This window comes from Polypterus senegalus, chromosome 17 (assembly GCF_016835505.1).
Source record: "Polypterus senegalus isolate Bchr_013 chromosome 17, ASM1683550v1, whole genome shotgun sequence".
NCBI lineage: Eukaryota > Metazoa > Chordata > Cladistia > Polypteriformes > Polypteridae > Polypterus > Polypterus senegalus.
Window position 1 is genome coordinate 63,057,534 of NC_053170.1, and position 17,372 is coordinate 63,074,905.

At 38.5% G+C, this 17,372-nt stretch overlaps 1 protein-coding gene across 3 annotated transcripts in view; it reads left to right on the top strand.

Moving 5' to 3' along the window:
* rnf213a (ring finger protein 213a) overlaps positions 1–17,372 on the top strand; it is a 377,172-nt gene that overhangs the window by 114,776 nt on the left and 245,024 nt on the right. For all 3 annotated transcript variants that reach the window (XM_039739973.1, XM_039739975.1, XM_039739974.1), the window contains 2 exons: positions 1,797–1,895; positions 13,673–13,795. In XM_039739973.1, coding sequence (XP_039595907.1) covers positions 1,797–1,895; positions 13,673–13,795 — 222 coding nt within the window. The remainder of the gene's footprint in view (positions 1–1,796; positions 1,896–13,672; positions 13,796–17,372) is intronic.

Here is a 17,372-nt window from a genome sequence, read left to right on the forward strand (position 1 = left end):
AAAGTCGAGGCTGTAATTGCTGCCAAAGGTGCATCGACAAAGTATTGAGCAAAGGCTGTGAATACTTATGTACATGTGATTTCTCAGTTTTTTTATTTTAATAAATTTGCAAAAACCTCAATCAAACTTTTTTCACGTTGTCATTATGAGTTGTTGCGTGTAGAATTATGAGGAAAAAAATGAATTTAATCCATTTTGGAATAAGGCTGTAATAAAATGTGGAAACTTGTGTTGCGCTGTGAATACTTTACGGATGCACTGTAGAAAAAAAATGCATACAGAAACTAAATGATCAATAATATTAACGTTAACAAAAAAATCAAAGGTTCGGTTGGGGGTAGGGTGGGGGACCTTGTCTGACACACTACTGACTTTTGTAGTCAAAGAACAGTAATAATTGGAGAAGAGTTGTCTATCAAACTAGTAGCCTTTCTCAACAACCCTTTGTACTTCCTTAGATAAAACATCAAGGGCCCAGTCTACTAAAGTGGAACAGAAATTATCAGTTATTATTTCAACAAAAATATGGAAATAAAGTAAGAAGTAAAGCTGACCCTCACCTCGAACTGCGCTATCTCTTATACACTGTGTTGATGCATGCAGTTGGCGCTTGTCTGTTGCTGTCTCTCTTTATGTTGCCAATATAATGTTTGCACATGCGTTTATTTAAACCCTGACTTTCTACAGTCTGGCTAATATCTTTAATGAATGCATGTAATATATCTAGTTTTGCTGATTGGACAGAAAACCGCAGTGAAAAGGCAGAAGGTGAGGCAGACATTACCATGCTGCACTGAAGGGGGAGAATGTGAGCCCAGTAAGTGCTTGTTGCTGCTGTTCATCTACGCAGAGGCTCTCTGTGGCAATAAGTTAACAAAATCAGAAAGTCAAGTGCACTGCAACAGTCCGTTTTTTATTTTTTTGTTCCGACTGACTGCCAAAATGGAAGATTAAAATGTTTAAACTAAAAGAAAATAAGGAGGACTTTTATAAGAAAGTGACAGATTTTCGTGGAGAAGGATAGGCACATAGACTTCATTTACAAATAAAGATAAGACAGTTTTTAATTTTATAAAAAATGGGATCAGACTTAAAAAAAAAAAATCCAATATTTTAAAACTAAATTTTGACCTTAAATAATTTTTTTTTGTTTTTCTTGTAATCCTTTTGTTGAACAGTCTGTATTAAAATTGATTAAAGCATCTATTTTGTTAAATAAATACTAATTTATTGTGCACAAGCAAGGGTTTTACGGGCATCCTCATTTTATACAGCTTCTTTGCTTATTTTGGGACTTTTTAAGTTATTTTTGCCAGCTGTCCTTGTTTGGGGCATGTAAGGCTGAAAGCCAGCATTTTAGTAGTTAGAAGTGACTGGATTTAGAATAATTCTATTTTTTTTTCAGATTGGTCAGGTACATGGCCTGCTTTCATTGTCCTTAAAACTTGACGGAGGTCTGAAACACATTTTCCCATGTTTGAGACTCTGTTACTGCATCAACGTTCAGACCCTTTGTTAGATTGTAAAGAGAAATGTATATAAATGTGTTAATTTCTTTGAACATATTGCATAATGTATATTTTCTAAATCAATTTTAAGATGTTAATGTATAGTGCAGTGAAAATGTTAAGATGAGGTGGTTAAGTTCTTTTTTATGTAGCTGTGTATTTGGCTAATGGAATTGTAACTATTAGAGCTGTTGCTACTGTAAGTATTTTTAATGTTTCAGAAATATATAGTTTCATAGAAATGTATTGCAAAGCAAAATTTAATGTGTAAAACTTAATGTTTTTTAGATGTGGAGCATGCTGCTCTCACTATCTTTTAGAGATGAGAAAACCACTTCATTTTGGAGGAAGACTCTTCTAAATGATTTTGAAGGAAAGCTTAAACAGGTAATTACGTTAAAACATTTAATTTACTTTTACTCACAATTTTTCATATTTTATATGACACATTTTGCACTCCTTGTAATGCTGTATATGAAGTTATGAGTTCTCACAGGAACAAAAACTTTTTGTATGTAAGTCAGAACTTAAACTGAAAGATCTGCAAAAATGCATAGTGATTTCTTGCTTATTTTACAGAAAAACATTCTTATAACAAAGAACATTTAACAATCTTCATTTACTACTGCGCAATATCTGTCTCTCCTCTGTTTTGACACTTGTGTTATTGTTTTCTATGAGTTATAAACATCAGTGCAAAATGTATATTGTAAAAGACCAATATATTTGAACAAAGGCAGGATAAAGCAAGGAGCTATTGGACATTAGTCAAGGAAAACCCTGAGACAAGGCCCAGTAATTTAACAATCTAATAAGAACGAAAGGTTGTAATTTCATCTACAGGCAACACAATAAAAGGTCCAGAAGGGAAATCAAAATCAATCGAAAGAGAAGGTAGAATGGCATGAATGTTTTTAGTCTAAGAGCCATTTTCTATGGAGGTCTCAGAAGGAGTTAAGAAAAGTCAATTCTTTTATTCTAAATTATTTTAAAGTTTAATTATTAATCTGTATTTCTCTAAATTTATTGTAATTTCTGAAAATGAATTGTGGCCACACAGGCACTCTGGCAACACAGAATCTAAGAGCTAATATACTTCCAGTGTCGTCTAGAGAGGAGCTGTCATTTAGCAAATATGGCATGAGAAAATGAAATATTTGCTCATCAACCCCTGGGCCTGCGCTAGCCTCTTTGCGGTTCTGCTGCTCGCATATGGGGTTGTGGATGTACGATTTATATAGTATTTTATTTTCATGGGAATTGTTACATATGTATAATAGAACTATTTTACATTACAGTGAGTAATTAGCCATATTAAAAAATAGTAAAACGTAACAATTTGAAAGTAAATTATGTTTCATGATGCGTTAGAGGTATTTGTTGTGTAATACTATTTTCTTCTGTTTGGCTTTAAAATTAACACACAAATATTTTTTAAACTAATACTTTTACTGTAAAACTTCAGCAAAAACAATTTTTTGAAATTAAATTTTCGTCAATATCTCATTAAATTTTGATTCTGTGTTTGGACTTTCATTGTGACAATGCAACATATAAATTTTGTTTCTTTCTCTCTATTAAATAAAATGTCTTTTTTGAATGTTTGGCTCTGAGATTTGTTAATTGTCTTTGCAAAAGCTATTCTAACTGGAAACTGTTAAAACGCGTTTCAATATGAATGGCATATCAAGATCTCCTTTGTTGTGTAATGTTATTTGTGGAAGATGTACTACATTACCTTTCTTGGATACATCCTTCTTTCTACAGTAATTAGTGCAGTGGAAGACTGGATGGTGTTAATGGTTATAGATATTCTTCAGGATATTGCAAGTTGATGTTTTCATCTTCCACACGATCACCATCAACTGTTTCAGCATCGTCTATTGATATGCATTTAACCCATTTGCCGTGTAGCCGATCGACATTTTTGGCATTAATTCCTTTGACGTCATCATTTCTCGGTGATAGGCTTGCCCGTGTACTCATTTTTTCTGCTAATAACCCTTTGTGATGAAATTCTTCAATAATATTTGGACATAATACATGTTCTTTAATTGGAAACTTAAAGTGAGAAAAACATTAAAATTTATAAGAGCTAAGAGAGCAGGGAACTCTCACACGAATGAGAGGTGAGAGTACCATGTGTGTGGTTGAATATGGTTGACAGGAGGGTGTAACTTGAAAAAATCTCATGGCCAAAGTCTCGTCTAGTCCCAGGATTTTATATATATAGTAAGAAAAGGTGCTATATTGCGCCCAACCCAACACTGATTCACACAGGAGGCATGGATAAAACTTATAAATTATTTATTTTTCTTCAGCTGGATGGCACGTCTTCCCCATTATCCCTCCAGCCACAACACAGTCCCAAGCACAGTACAAAAGTCACCAAGCACCACCTTCTCTCTTCCACCACCACTCCTCCTCAGCAAGCTTTGTCCACCTTCCACTCGACTCTGGCCACAGAGTGGTGGTCACTGGCTCTCTTTTATTGGGTACCCAGGTATGGTGAAACCAGTGCCCAAAAGGGGCCAGCAGCTCCTGCTGCATCACCCCTGGCGGCGCCTGTGGAACCACACAGAGTTGCACAGAACTCCAACTTCCATGAAGCCTTGGGGGAGTCCGAGGCACCGCTTCAACCCAGAGAGGCTGCCATCTAGCTTCCAAGGGGAGATACTGGGCTTTCCAACCTTGTCCCCCTGGCAGATGTGGAGAGGAGAGGCGGCCCACGGACAAGTGAAGGCCCGAGTAAGGGTGTTTAGTGTGGGAAGCACTATTTGTGGAGAAATAAAAGCGTGTGTGTTTATGAAGAGTTGTTGTCCGTTTGGTTGTATCTGGGCTGAACCTCTCACAATATATATATATGTATATGTAATATATATATATATAATATATGTGGGTGTGTGTACATATATATAGTATATAGAGAGATATCTCCTTATAGATATATCCTTATATATAATTTGATACTATCCATATGAATGGTGTTCGCAGCAGTACCTCAAGCAGCCACAAGAGAAGCGGCCGCGGGAAGGATGCATAGGAAACGAAGTCACATGACTGACGTGGAGCATAGACTTGCTAATGCGAGCACAACAAACGGATGAGCAGCGTACAGCTACAAATGCTACTAACATTGAAAGAAGTTGTGCAAATCGGACACAAAAGACAGATGAAGAACATGCGCTATAGAATGCTACCAACGCTGACAGACATCGTGGCAGCCATGCGCAAACGACTGAAGAAGCTTGAGCAGCCGCAAATGCAGCATGGGTTGAAAGAAATCGAGCACCTCGTGCCTTACGGCGGCCGAAAAGGTCTATTTTAACCACAAATCAGTGCCATGATAACAAAATCATTTCAAGGACTTAACAAAACATATATATATATATATATATATACGCCTTCCAGGTGTCCCGGCTGGACACAACCCCCAACCGACCACCACACCAGTTTTTTCACTGATATCTTCAAGGTTGGCGTATTGAAAGTGCTGAATCTGTGGAAGAAGCGCAATTTTACAATTCTGTTTTATCCCTAATTCACTGCTTACTGTGGTAAGTCCACAAAGAATAATCTCAATGTAAAATGTAAATTTACCAGGTCAATCACATCTTTTATAAAAATTGTTTCAAATAAACCTATGTGTATATCATATTTGAAGCTGGAGCCTATCCCAGGAAGTATTGATTTCAAAGAAGGGACAATACCGTGACTGGACTCCAATCCATTGTTGTGTAAGCACTGAGTCACTTAGGTCAATTTAGCAACACCAAATCAACTAGCCTGCATGTCTTTGAACCATGGAAAAAAGTGGAGCATTTGGAGAAACGTACTCACATGTATGGGTAGACCATGTAAACTTTATACCGAGGGGCACATGGGGCTTGAACCTTAGTCTTCTTGCTGCAAAGTTGCTGACCACTGCACCACTGTACAATCGCTATTTAGCATTCCATCAATAGCTTATGGACTGAAATGGATAAAAAGGATTGCTGTAATGAAAATGTATTTGGTCAGTATAAATTCTAAATTATTTTTCTTTTTATTATATAACCATATGAGCGTAATGTTTCCAAATACATTTATCCCAAAATAGTCGACTAAGCAATTTTCTTCTTCTTTCGGCTGCTCCCGTTAGGGGTTGCCACAGCAGATCATCTTCTTCCATATTTTTCTGTCCTCTGCATCTTGTTCTGTTACACCCAACACCTGCATGTCCTCTGTCACCACATGCATAAATCTTCTCTTAGGCCTTCCTATTGTCCTCTTTCCTGGCAGCTCTATCCTTAGCATCCTTCTCCCAATATACTCCCCATCTCTCCTCTGCATGCATACTTAATATATAATAAGCATAAATAAATGTATGAACACACACACATTTCACAATTAATTTTTTAAAAAATCTATCTCCTTTGCAATTTACATATGTAAATTGCAATGTCCTAAGAAAAGGAGTTTGATATCTTCTTCTTTTGTCTTCTCCTGTTAGGGATTGGCACAGCAGATCATCTTTTTCCATATCTTCCTGTCCTCTGTATCTTGCTCCGTTACACCTTTATGTCCTCTCTCTCCGCATCCATATATCTTAGGCTTTTGTCTTTTCCTCTTACCTTGCAGCTTCATCCTTAACATCCTTCTCCCAATATTCCCAGCATCTCTCTTCTGCACATTTCCAAACCAAAGCAATCTCGCGTCTCTGACTTTTGTCTCCCGTCCGTCCAACCTGTGCTGACCCTCTAACGTACTCATTTCTAATCCTGTCCATCCTTGTCACACCAATTGCAAATCTTAACATCTTTAACTCTGCCACCTCCAGCTCTGTCTCCAATTTTGTTGGTCATGGCCACTGTCTCCAAATCCATATTACATAGCTGGTATCACTGACATCTTGTAGACCTTCCCTTTCACTCATGCTGGTACCTGTCTCTCACAAGAAACACCTGACACTCTTCTCCACCCACTCCATCCCATCTGCACTCTCTTCTTCACCTCTCTTTCACACTCCCCGTGATTCAGTACTGTTGATTCTAAGCATTTAAACTCCTCCACCTTTGCCAATTCTACTGCCTGCATCCTCACCATTTCTCTGACCTCACCCTCATTCACACATGTATTCTGTCTTGTTCCTACTGACCTTCATTCCTGTTCTCTCTAGAGCATACTGTATCTCCACCTCTCCAGGGTCTCCTCAATCTGCTTCCTACACAGATCATAATGTTATCTGCAAACAGCATAGTCCATGGGGACTCCTGTCCAATTTCATCTGTTAAGCTGCCAAGAAAAGGGGTTGGATATAGTAAACATATATTTTTATTTTAACAATGTGGAGACATTTTAGATTTTGCCAATTATTACACCTTTCAAAAAACATTCTGAAATATTTTACCCAACTTAATTCAGAGGCCTGTTATGACTATAGATGTATCTTACTGTGTGCACATTATATATTTATTAGTGTTCAGTAATAACTTCATCAAATTTAAATGGTAGTAACAACAGTGTTATTCAGTTTTATTGTTAAAAGAATTAAAAAAATTGTATTTAAGACCAGAGTATCGCTATCATACAGGCAAACTCATTTTTCTTTTAAACCCATATAGTTACTCACTGTAATTCCTTTCAGTAATCCTTTTCAATCATTCAGGTTTACAAAACAACCAAATAATGTAATTAGCATTTTCTAACACCACTTTTTCAAAGTCTGCAAGTCATTCAGAATGTCGATAATATGCCTTTTTCACAAAACTCTTAAGACCTGCAATTCAGCCAATGAATGGTCACTCTCATTACATTCAAACTACACTTCCAAGAGATCTCTACCTTCCTCTTTAACTACTCACGTAAGCCATCCTCTGGCCAATGAACATTTTTTCAATTGTTTAATCCCATCTTCAAATAAATCATGCCAGTTTACTTTTGCCATACTTGTCAATTAACTGTGAAGAACTAGTACCCTAGTAGCGCCTTGAGCAGGAAAAGGCGGTATATAAACAAAATGTATTATTATTATTATTATGATGAAGTACAAGTGATTTGGTTTCTCCCTTCTTCTTACTCAGACTTCAACACCCAAGCATACTACTGGTCTTCGCTAACTTGACTTCATCCCTCATTAACATTCACAACAGAAGGTCAGAGATGCAAATACAAAAAGGTGGGGGAGGGGTGTGACACAATCAGAAACCACACTTTTGAGAGGGGTAAAATAATTAGTGTGCCTGACTGTACATGTAACAAAGTATACCAATTTTCTAATCAATCCTCCATTTTCCTCTCAGTCTAGCTGATTCCATATAAGCCAAGGATAGGTGCTACACCCAAAACTTCTAGCAAACTATAGCTGCCTGTCATCAGTCCGCACAGCACCCATGAAATCCATTGATAAACAGTCTAATAAAAGCCCCATATATTAAAAGTTTCTGTCAGACCCCAAAACAGCACCACTGTCCAGTGTGATCTCCATCAAGCCTCCCCTGACAATATCAGAGACTTTCACTCCGTCAGAGGGGACTTTAACCGCTATCATTAGTTCAGTGGAGACCCTTTGTTTAGAGGGGTCTTTAACACCTCCAATGGAGACACTTTTAACACCTCTTCTTCATCCAGACTTTCAATGAAGTGATCCCCCCAGCACTGTAGGTCCAAACCAGCAACAACAACATTTATTTATATAGCACATTTTCATACAAACAGTAGCTCAAAGTGCTTTACATAATAAAGAATAGAAAAATAAGACACAATAAGAAAACAAAATAAATCAACATTAATTAACATCGAATAAAAGTAAGGTTCATTGGCCAGGGGGGACAGAAAAAACAAAAAAATTCCAGACGGCTGGAGAAAAAATAAAATCTGTAGGGATTCTAGACCATGAGACTGCCCAGTCCCCTCTGGGCATTCTACCTAACATAAATGAAACAGTCCTCTTTGGATTTAGGGTTCTCACAGAAGGGCTTGATGGTCACGTAGAATTCTGCCTTTTAATCCATCCATCATTGTTGGAGCATCATGAAGCTTTGAGTAGGTGGAGGTGGCGCAGGCCACCACCACAAAGAAACCGGAAAAAGAAACAGAAAAGAGAGTAGGGGTCAGTGTGGATTTTAGAGCCACCATGAATAGTTATTATAAGGAAATTGAACATATAGAGTATCAGGATTAAGTTAAATTAAGTTATATTGAAGTTGTAGAAAGGCCATGTTAAAATAATATGTTTTCAGCAGTGTTTTAAACTGCTCTACTGTATCAGCCTGGCGAATTCCTATTGGCAGGCTATTCCAGATTTTAGGTGCATAGCAGCAGAAGGTCGCCTCACCACTTCTTTTAAGTTTTGTTCTTGGAATTCTAAGGAGACACTCATTTGAGGATCTGAGGTTACGATTTGGAATATAAGGTGTCAGACATTCCGATATATACGATGGGGCAAGATTATTTAAGGCTTTATAAACCATAAGCAGAATTTTAAAGTCAATCCTGAATGACACAGGTAACCAGTGTAGTGACATTAAAACTGGAGAAATGTGTTCGGATTTTCTTTTCCTAGTTAGGATTCTAGCAGCTGCATTCTGCACTAGTTGCAAACGATTTATGTCTTTTTTATGGTAGTCCTGAGAGGAGTGCGTTACAGTAATCTAGTCGACTGAAAACAAACACGTGAACTAATTTCGCAGCATCTTACAGTGATATAAGAGGTCTAACTTTACTTATGTTTCTTAAGTGAAAAAATGCTGTCCTAATGATCTGATTAATATGTGATTTAAAATTCAGATTACAGTCAACAATTACCCCTAAGCTTTTTACCTCCGTCTTGACTTTTAATCCTAATGTATCCAGTTTATTTCTAATAGCCTCATTGTATCCATTATTGCTAATCACTAAGATTTCATGTTTCTCTTTATTTAATTTGAGAAAGTTACTATTCATCCATTCTGAGATACAAGTCAGACATTGTGTTAGTGAATCAATAGAATCGGGGTCATCAGGTGCTATTGATAAGTACAGCTGTGTGTCATCAGCATAGCTGTGGTAGCTCATGTTGTGCCTCGAGATAATCTGACCTAACGGAAGCATGTAGATTGAGAATAACAGCGGACCTAGCTAAGGTAAGGATAAGAAACACAGCAGCAGAATTGGTAAGGAAAAATAAAATCTTGGTCCCATTTCAAATTACGTTAAAAGGTTCTTCATTCTCCAGTAATATACAAGTATAAGAAATGTATTTAACAAAGATATCTTTGAAGAACCCATTTTCTCTTCATTGTAATCACAGGAGTGCTGTCAGTCTTTTCTTAGACAAAGGCTTTATAGTGTATGAATATACAAAAGCATATTTAGCAAATAGCTAATAACATATTAATCTATTATAAATAGGTCCATACATGGACATTAGCTCATCATGTGTTAGGTTACATAGAAAGAGTTATGTGATGGTTTATTCCAAGTCAGTAGCAACCTTTAGAGACTGCATACTACAATGAACTCATCCTACTTAGAGCAGTTAGATAAAAGGCAATATAAATGAAATGCCTAATAGACTAAAATGTTAAAAAAAAGGTTTTTCCCTACATTTCTTGTGGATGTTGGTTTGCACACTGAACACAAGCTAAGTTGGGTAGAAAACCAGTATTATATGTACTGTATTATAAGTTATTTGAATTAATATTATTTAAGCTGTTGTCTTCATTTTTGTTGTTGTTTTATCTATACTACTAAAAGGCAAAGCCCTCACTCACTCACTGACTGACTCACTCACTCACTCACTCATCACTAATTCTCCAACTTCCCGTGTAAGTAGAAGGCTGAAATTTGGCAGGCTTATTCCTTACAGCTTACTTACAAAAGTTAAGCAGGTTTCATTTCGAAATTCTACATGTAACGGTCGATAACGGTCAACAACGTCCGCCATGTTGAACTTTCTTATTTATGGCCCCATCTTCACAAAATTTGGTAGGCGGCTTCCCTGTGCTAACTGAAACCGATGTACGTACTTATTTCGATGGTATGACGCCACTGTCGGCCGCCATATTGAACTTTCCAACGTCACTAATTTTCCAACTTCCTGTGTAGGTAGAAGGCTGACCCCATCTTCATGAAATTTGGTAGGTGGCCTCCCTGCGCTAACCAAAACCAATGTACATACTTATTTCGGTGGTAAGACGCCACTGTCGGCCGCCATATTGAACTTTCCAACGTCACTAATTCTCCAACTTCCCGTGTAGGTAGAAGGCTGAAATTTGGCAGGCTCATTCCGTACAGCTTATTTACAAAGGTTAAGCAGGTTTCATTTTGAAAGTCTGTGCGTAATGGTCATAACGGCCAACAACGTCCGCCATGTTGAACTTTCTTATTCATGGCCCCATCTTCTCGAAATTTGGTAGGCGGCTACCCTGCGCTAACCGAAACCAATGCACGTACTTATTTTGGTGGTATGACGCCAGTGTCGGCCGCCATATTGAACTTTTCAACATCACTAATTCTCCAACTTCCCGTGTAGGTAGAAGGCTGAAATTTTGTACTTATTTTGGTGGTGTGATGCCACTGTCGGCCGACATATTGAACTTTTCAATGGTCTTTGTTACTTATGGGCCCATCTTCAAGAAATTTGGTACGTGGGTTCCCAACGCTAACTGAATCCTACTTACGTACATATATACGTCCATAGCTGGCAGCTCAATCACCGTGTGAGGCGGCGTTGGGTCCCCCATCCCAACGCCTCTCACGTTGTTGGCTGCCTGCCTATATAAGGCCGTCCGTCGCTCCAGTCTCTACATTCCCTTCCTTGCTTCGCCACGGGATTCCCGTCTCCCTGCTGATAACTACAGCCTTTTTATTTAATCCACGGCTTCTCTGCTGTTTTCATTTATTTTACTAATATTATAGTTATTGTTTAGGTATTTTAGACTTACTTTACATTGTTCAGGTACCCATTTCCTTTATCATTCCAACCGTACCCCCATTAACATGTCTATCGAGGTGATCACCATCGATCAAAGAACTGTCACTTACTGAGTGCTTTCCATGCCCAGAGATGGCACCTGCCTTTTCCATTCTCTTTGTTACATATTGCACGGCCATATCAGGCTCACTGTTGATATCCGGAGGAACATTGTGTCTTATGTATTGAATGACTGGGACAGGTTCAAGGAGTGGACTGATGACGGTATAGGAGATAATTATACTACACAGGAGCACTATAAGAGTGAAATGCTTAAGCCCTTCACCTATGCATCTGCATATGTGTTGATGGCTGCCGCTGAATTGTTCGGTTGTCGCTTTCAAGTGTACCGAAATGGCCAAATATTTTACACCTTTCGACAACCGCCAATACCTCTTAAACATCTTAGATTGACAGGTGACGATTTCAGTAGTGGACACTTTGATGTTTAAGAATGTTTAAACTCTCAAAAGCTGGATGTGAAGTTATCAATGAAACCGGTTGTATACTTACAACGCTTGACAGATGCCGAATGTCTCTTCAACACAAGTCCTACAAATACTGTCGTAATTAAAACAAACCATGAAACTCAAACCGATTATGACAACAGCAATCCAAGCTGTGAGATTTGAAACAAGATTACTGTTCACATGGCCAACTGTACGTTGCATGCTCAAGAGTAAGCTCAGTGCACAGCTTGGTCATATTACAACCGGAGGGCCGAACTCACAATGTGGTATACAAAGAGATCCTTAACAAATAATTATTGGTATATTTTCCCTCAGTTTAAAAAGGTTTAATTTTCTTCTTAATAAAAATTTTAAGGCTGTACTTCGCTGCTGCGAAGTGCGGATATTTTGCTAGTATGTAAATAAAATCCTTAACAAACATAGCATAGTGTGACTGAGCTGAGAATCTGCACTCAGGAAGCTAAGCCATTACCTAACTACTGTACAGCAGTACAGTGGAACCTCGGTTTGCGAGCATAATTCGTTCCGGAAACGTGCTCGAAGTCCAAAGCACTCGTATATCAAAGTGAATTTCCCCATAAGAAATAATGGAAACTCAGATGATTCGTTCCACAACCTGAAACTATTCATATAAAAATGAATACAAAATATAAATTAAAAATACATAAAACAAATTAACCTGCACTTTACCTTTTGAAAATAATCATGGCTGGTGTTGAGTGAGTTTCTAAACACTTGTGGGATTCCTTCCAATGGGATGACACGTGGAAGAGCGTCCCAAAGCAATTGCAGTCTCCCAGAGCTGTAGCAGTTCACCGTAAAAGCGGATCCAAAAAGATCGCGGACATGCTGTAAGCGCCTGCCGTCGATGGGTGATACAAGGAACATTACAGGGTACAGTACTGCTTGGCCATGACCCTGCCTGACTGCTGTGTCTGTGTATAGGAGAGTGGCATATCCCGCTACAATAAATAACTGCTCTGTTGCTGTTTCAAGCTGAATAAAGCTGGTGGTGCAAGATGGGGACTCGCAAGTCACAGCACACACACACACACACACACACACACAGTCACAGTGCTGTAGTAAACAGTATATGCTCGTACGGATGTTGACTATATGAGTGAGGCACACCGACTCAGACGGAGAATCGGAGATGATTGCCCACAATCCCACAGCGAGAGAGAGAGAGAAGAACCATCAGCTCAGTTGTGATTACATGATGCTCAGCAGACAAAGCGTATACATACTACTCGTATTGCAAGACGTCGCTTGTTTATCAAGTCAAAATTTATTAAAAATTTTAGCTTGTCTTGCAAAAAACTCGTAAACCAAGTTACTCGCAAACCGAGGTTCCACTGTAATGGGAAATGTAGTGTCAGAAATTTGAGTTTGTGTGGTGACTGACTTGCACTGTAAATGTGTCATCTTACACATCAGTTCAGTGAATGGTTGGTTGTGATGCAATAAGACTTTGTTGCAAGGGACCTTTGTGAATTGCATGGAACCTTTGTTAATTGAATGGCAACTTAATATGAAGACCTGCTGTTTGTTAATAGAATTCTTAGGAATCATCTGTCTTTGCAGTGTTGGGTCAGAGTAAGCATTTCCACTTTATAAAATGAATATTTCATTGACTTCAGTTTTTAGCATTTATTATTTATTTTCAGATATGTTTTATTAGACATTAGTATCTTTTGTAAAAACTAGATATTTAATGTTAGATTTCAATCATTTAATCATTTGTTTTCATTTTATTCTAGGAGACCCCTCTGCATCAGATTGATATTTATTGCAGTAAGAATGACAAGATAAGACAGTTAAGTTCTTTTCTGTCGGACTGCTTTGAAAAATGTGCTTTTGATGCTGTTAATTTTATTTGCCAGGTATGTAATTTTCCTTTTTTCAATTTAGAATTTAAAAGAAACTTTGCTATTTTACGTAAATGATGTTGAAATGACACAAAACAACTTTGCAAACAGTGTATTTTAATATAAAAATTACTTTATTTTAATTTAATATTCAAAAATGAGAATGAATGGAACCTAAACCACATGTTAAAATTACAAATCATTGGGAAACTGCAGTCAGTCCCAGGAGTATATTTTGTATAAGTTATGAATTATTGGTGGTGTTAGGATTAATATTTAAAGTGGAAGTGATCCAGACTGTCTTTGTCTTAGCACCATTACCTTAACACTAGAATTACCAAAGCTTGCGAGAAAACTTGTAAATCCGCCTACCTTAAATCCATTCGCACGTCTCCATTCAGCGTCTTTTGTATTGTAAATGTTTCGATAATCCCAAGCAGCAAACAACCTGCAATACCATCCCCCCACCGCCGGAGAAACTGCAAAAACCTCTCCCAAATGAAGCCTTGTTTATCAGTGAGTCAGGTACCTAGGCTAAAAAAATATACAGTGGAACCTCGAGATACGAGTTTAATTCGTTCCAGCACTGAGCTCGTATAGCGAATTTCTCATATCTAGAACAAACTTCCCCATTGAAAATATTGGAAATCCAGTTAATCCGTTCCGCACCCCCAAAAATATCAACATAAAAATCAATTTTCCTAACAAATAACACTGGTTAAATAATATATACAAGTGGAACCTCGGTTTGCAAGTAACTTGGTTTACGGTTTTGCAAGATGAGCTGCATTTTTTAATTTTGACTTGATAAAATGAGCGTTGTCTTGCAATACAAGTAGTATGGATACACTTTGTCTGCTGAGTGTCATGTGATCATAACTGAGCTGATGGTTCTTCTCTCGTGCGCATCTCTCTCTCTCCTTATCTCTCTCGCTCGCGCCTCTCTCTCCTTATCTCAGTTGCTCGCTCGCACGCCTCTCTCTCTCCTTATCTCAGTTACTCACTCGTGTGCCTCTCTCTCTCTCTCCTTATCTCGCTCGCTCGCGCGCCTCTCTCTCTCTCTCCTCTTGAGGGCAGTCATCTCCTATTCTCCGTCTGCATGTCCGCGATATTTTTGGATACGCTTATACAGTGAACTGCTACAGCCAAACAATGAAATCACAAGCGAACAAACGCGTAGATCCTCACGCTACGGGAGAACAAGGAACACTGAGTGAGCTGACAGGCTGGCAGCGTCAGCTTGGATGAATGCCCGAGTTGAGGCGGATCGGGAAATGCGTCACGCATACCCACAGCCTGGCTCGTGGCTCTTTACGTGAGGTAATGCTCGTATTTAGATCCGAATTTTTCACTCATACTTTCCTCTTATCTTGAATTTCTCATATACAGAGGTGATCATATCTAGAGATTCCACTGTATTGTTATTCGGAACACATGCATTTCACGTGTGTTCCTTGTCCACAAAGATCTGTGTTAAGTGTAGGATGACAGAAATGCTGAACACATACCTAAAAGACAAAACGTTTTCCATGTTTTAGTAGTAACGACAAAATGTAGACATGAAGTGTATAATGTATGAAGACTGTAGTCCAAATATCAAAAAAGTACTTTCACAAAAGATACAAGTATAACAGAACAAATGCACTTTTTTTTCCCCCAAGTCTATAACCGAAGAAAAAGAAATCAGGTTAGTATTGCTTGTTGCCCTGACTTCTCGAGTAGTATTGTGGTTAGAGCTGCTGACTCCAATTCAGAATGTCCTAGGTTCGAGTCTTAACGTCTCCCAAAATAAATGTTTTGAGTAGGGAACTGTTCTTATTGTTACTATTATACAATAAAAGCATACATTTGATTCGAGTCCGTAACAGACGGTGTAAATGTATGGTACTTGTAAAGGTTAGCGTTTTTTTTTTATTCAGTTGTAATCTCTTGGTCGCATTCACGCTCGCCCTGCTCTGACACGGCTGTTTTCAAATGAAGACTTACTATAACAGAGGTGAACTCAGATCGTAGAAAGAGAACAGAAGCCCTCCCTGCAAGAAACGTCCACTCACATATAAGAACAACACAGCTGCACCAGGCGTAAAGGTGAAAGATGGTACCGTTTCGATACAGGACGAAGTCCGGCGTCATCCTGCCAATCGCCTGTCCTTCAAAGAAACAGCACGTCTTACAGAGCTCGCCAATGTTTCGTGCAAACTCATGTTTGTGATTATGTTTTGTGATGGTCTTTACATAAGAAGCTTTTATATGTTACTTATGTAAAAGCCAAATTGAATGTTACTTATCTTGATTTATTTACTTCTACTTCTACAGTGTAAAGTCACAACAGTATACTGTATACTCTGTTTGATCGTCAAGGGCATGCTCACAAATTGCACGTGTAATGCCATGAAAAATACCTGCTGACACTTTAGTATGCGAGCAATGGTACGAGAATGCAGTTAGACTTTTTGTGGGCACATACACCACGCTAGTGTTTAGATCTGGACGGTGTAGCATTGGCGACCTCTGTAAGCCTTGCTGTTTCTTTGAAGGACAGGAGATTGGCAGGATGACGCCGGACTTTGTTCTGTATCCAAACAGTGCCATCTTTCGACTTTACGCCTGGTGCAGCTGCGTTGTTCTTATATGTGAGTGGACGTTTCTTGCGTGGAGGGCTTCTGTTCTCTTTCCCTGATCTGAGTTCACCTCTGTTATAGCGCATCTTTATTTGAAAACCGCCGTGTCAGATCAGGGCGAGCGTGAACACGACTGAGAGAATAAAACAATAAAAAAAACGCTAGCTTTGACAAGCACTATAAATTTACAGCAGCCGTTACAGAAGCAAATCAAATGTATGTTTTTATCGTATAATATTAACAATAATAGCAGCTCTCTACTCAAAACAGTAAACTTGAGAAGCTGCCAGCATCAAACCCAGAACCTCTTGATTGGGAGTCAGCAGTTCAGCAGTCACATCAACCGCCTACCGTAACCTGCTTTCTTTTTTCTTCGATTATATTCTTGAATAAAAGCACACTTGTTTTGTTATACTTGTACTTTTTGTGAAAGTGTTTATTTGATATTTGAACTTCAGGCTTCACACCTTATACACATGTCGTGAAGACGGTCCTTGGGTGTGTGTGTGAACTGTTAACATTTGAATCTGATGATTATATATAGCGCAGAACTGATCCCTCTGTACTGTGCTGTCCTCTGCATCTCCTGGGGTCTCATGTATAAACAGTGCGTACGCACAGAAATGTTGCGTAAGAACTTTTCCCTGTTCAGATTGCGATGTATAAAACCTACACTTGGCGTAAAGCCACGCACTTTTGCACGGAACCTCATACCTTGTCAGTTGTAATCGCAAGTTAGTAATACGCAAGTTTTCCGCTCGGTTTTGCAGACTGGTGGCATCCAGCGTCAAAGCAATGCTACTGTTCCTGTGTGGTTACACCTTATTTTCCTGACGCGGCTTTATAAATACACTGAAACTAACCGCATATTGTTTATTAGTGTAACACATCTGATTGTAATTAACTTGTAATAATATAATGGTCCAGGGAATAGCCATAGTATTCCAAATACCATAACTGCTTTCGCGTTG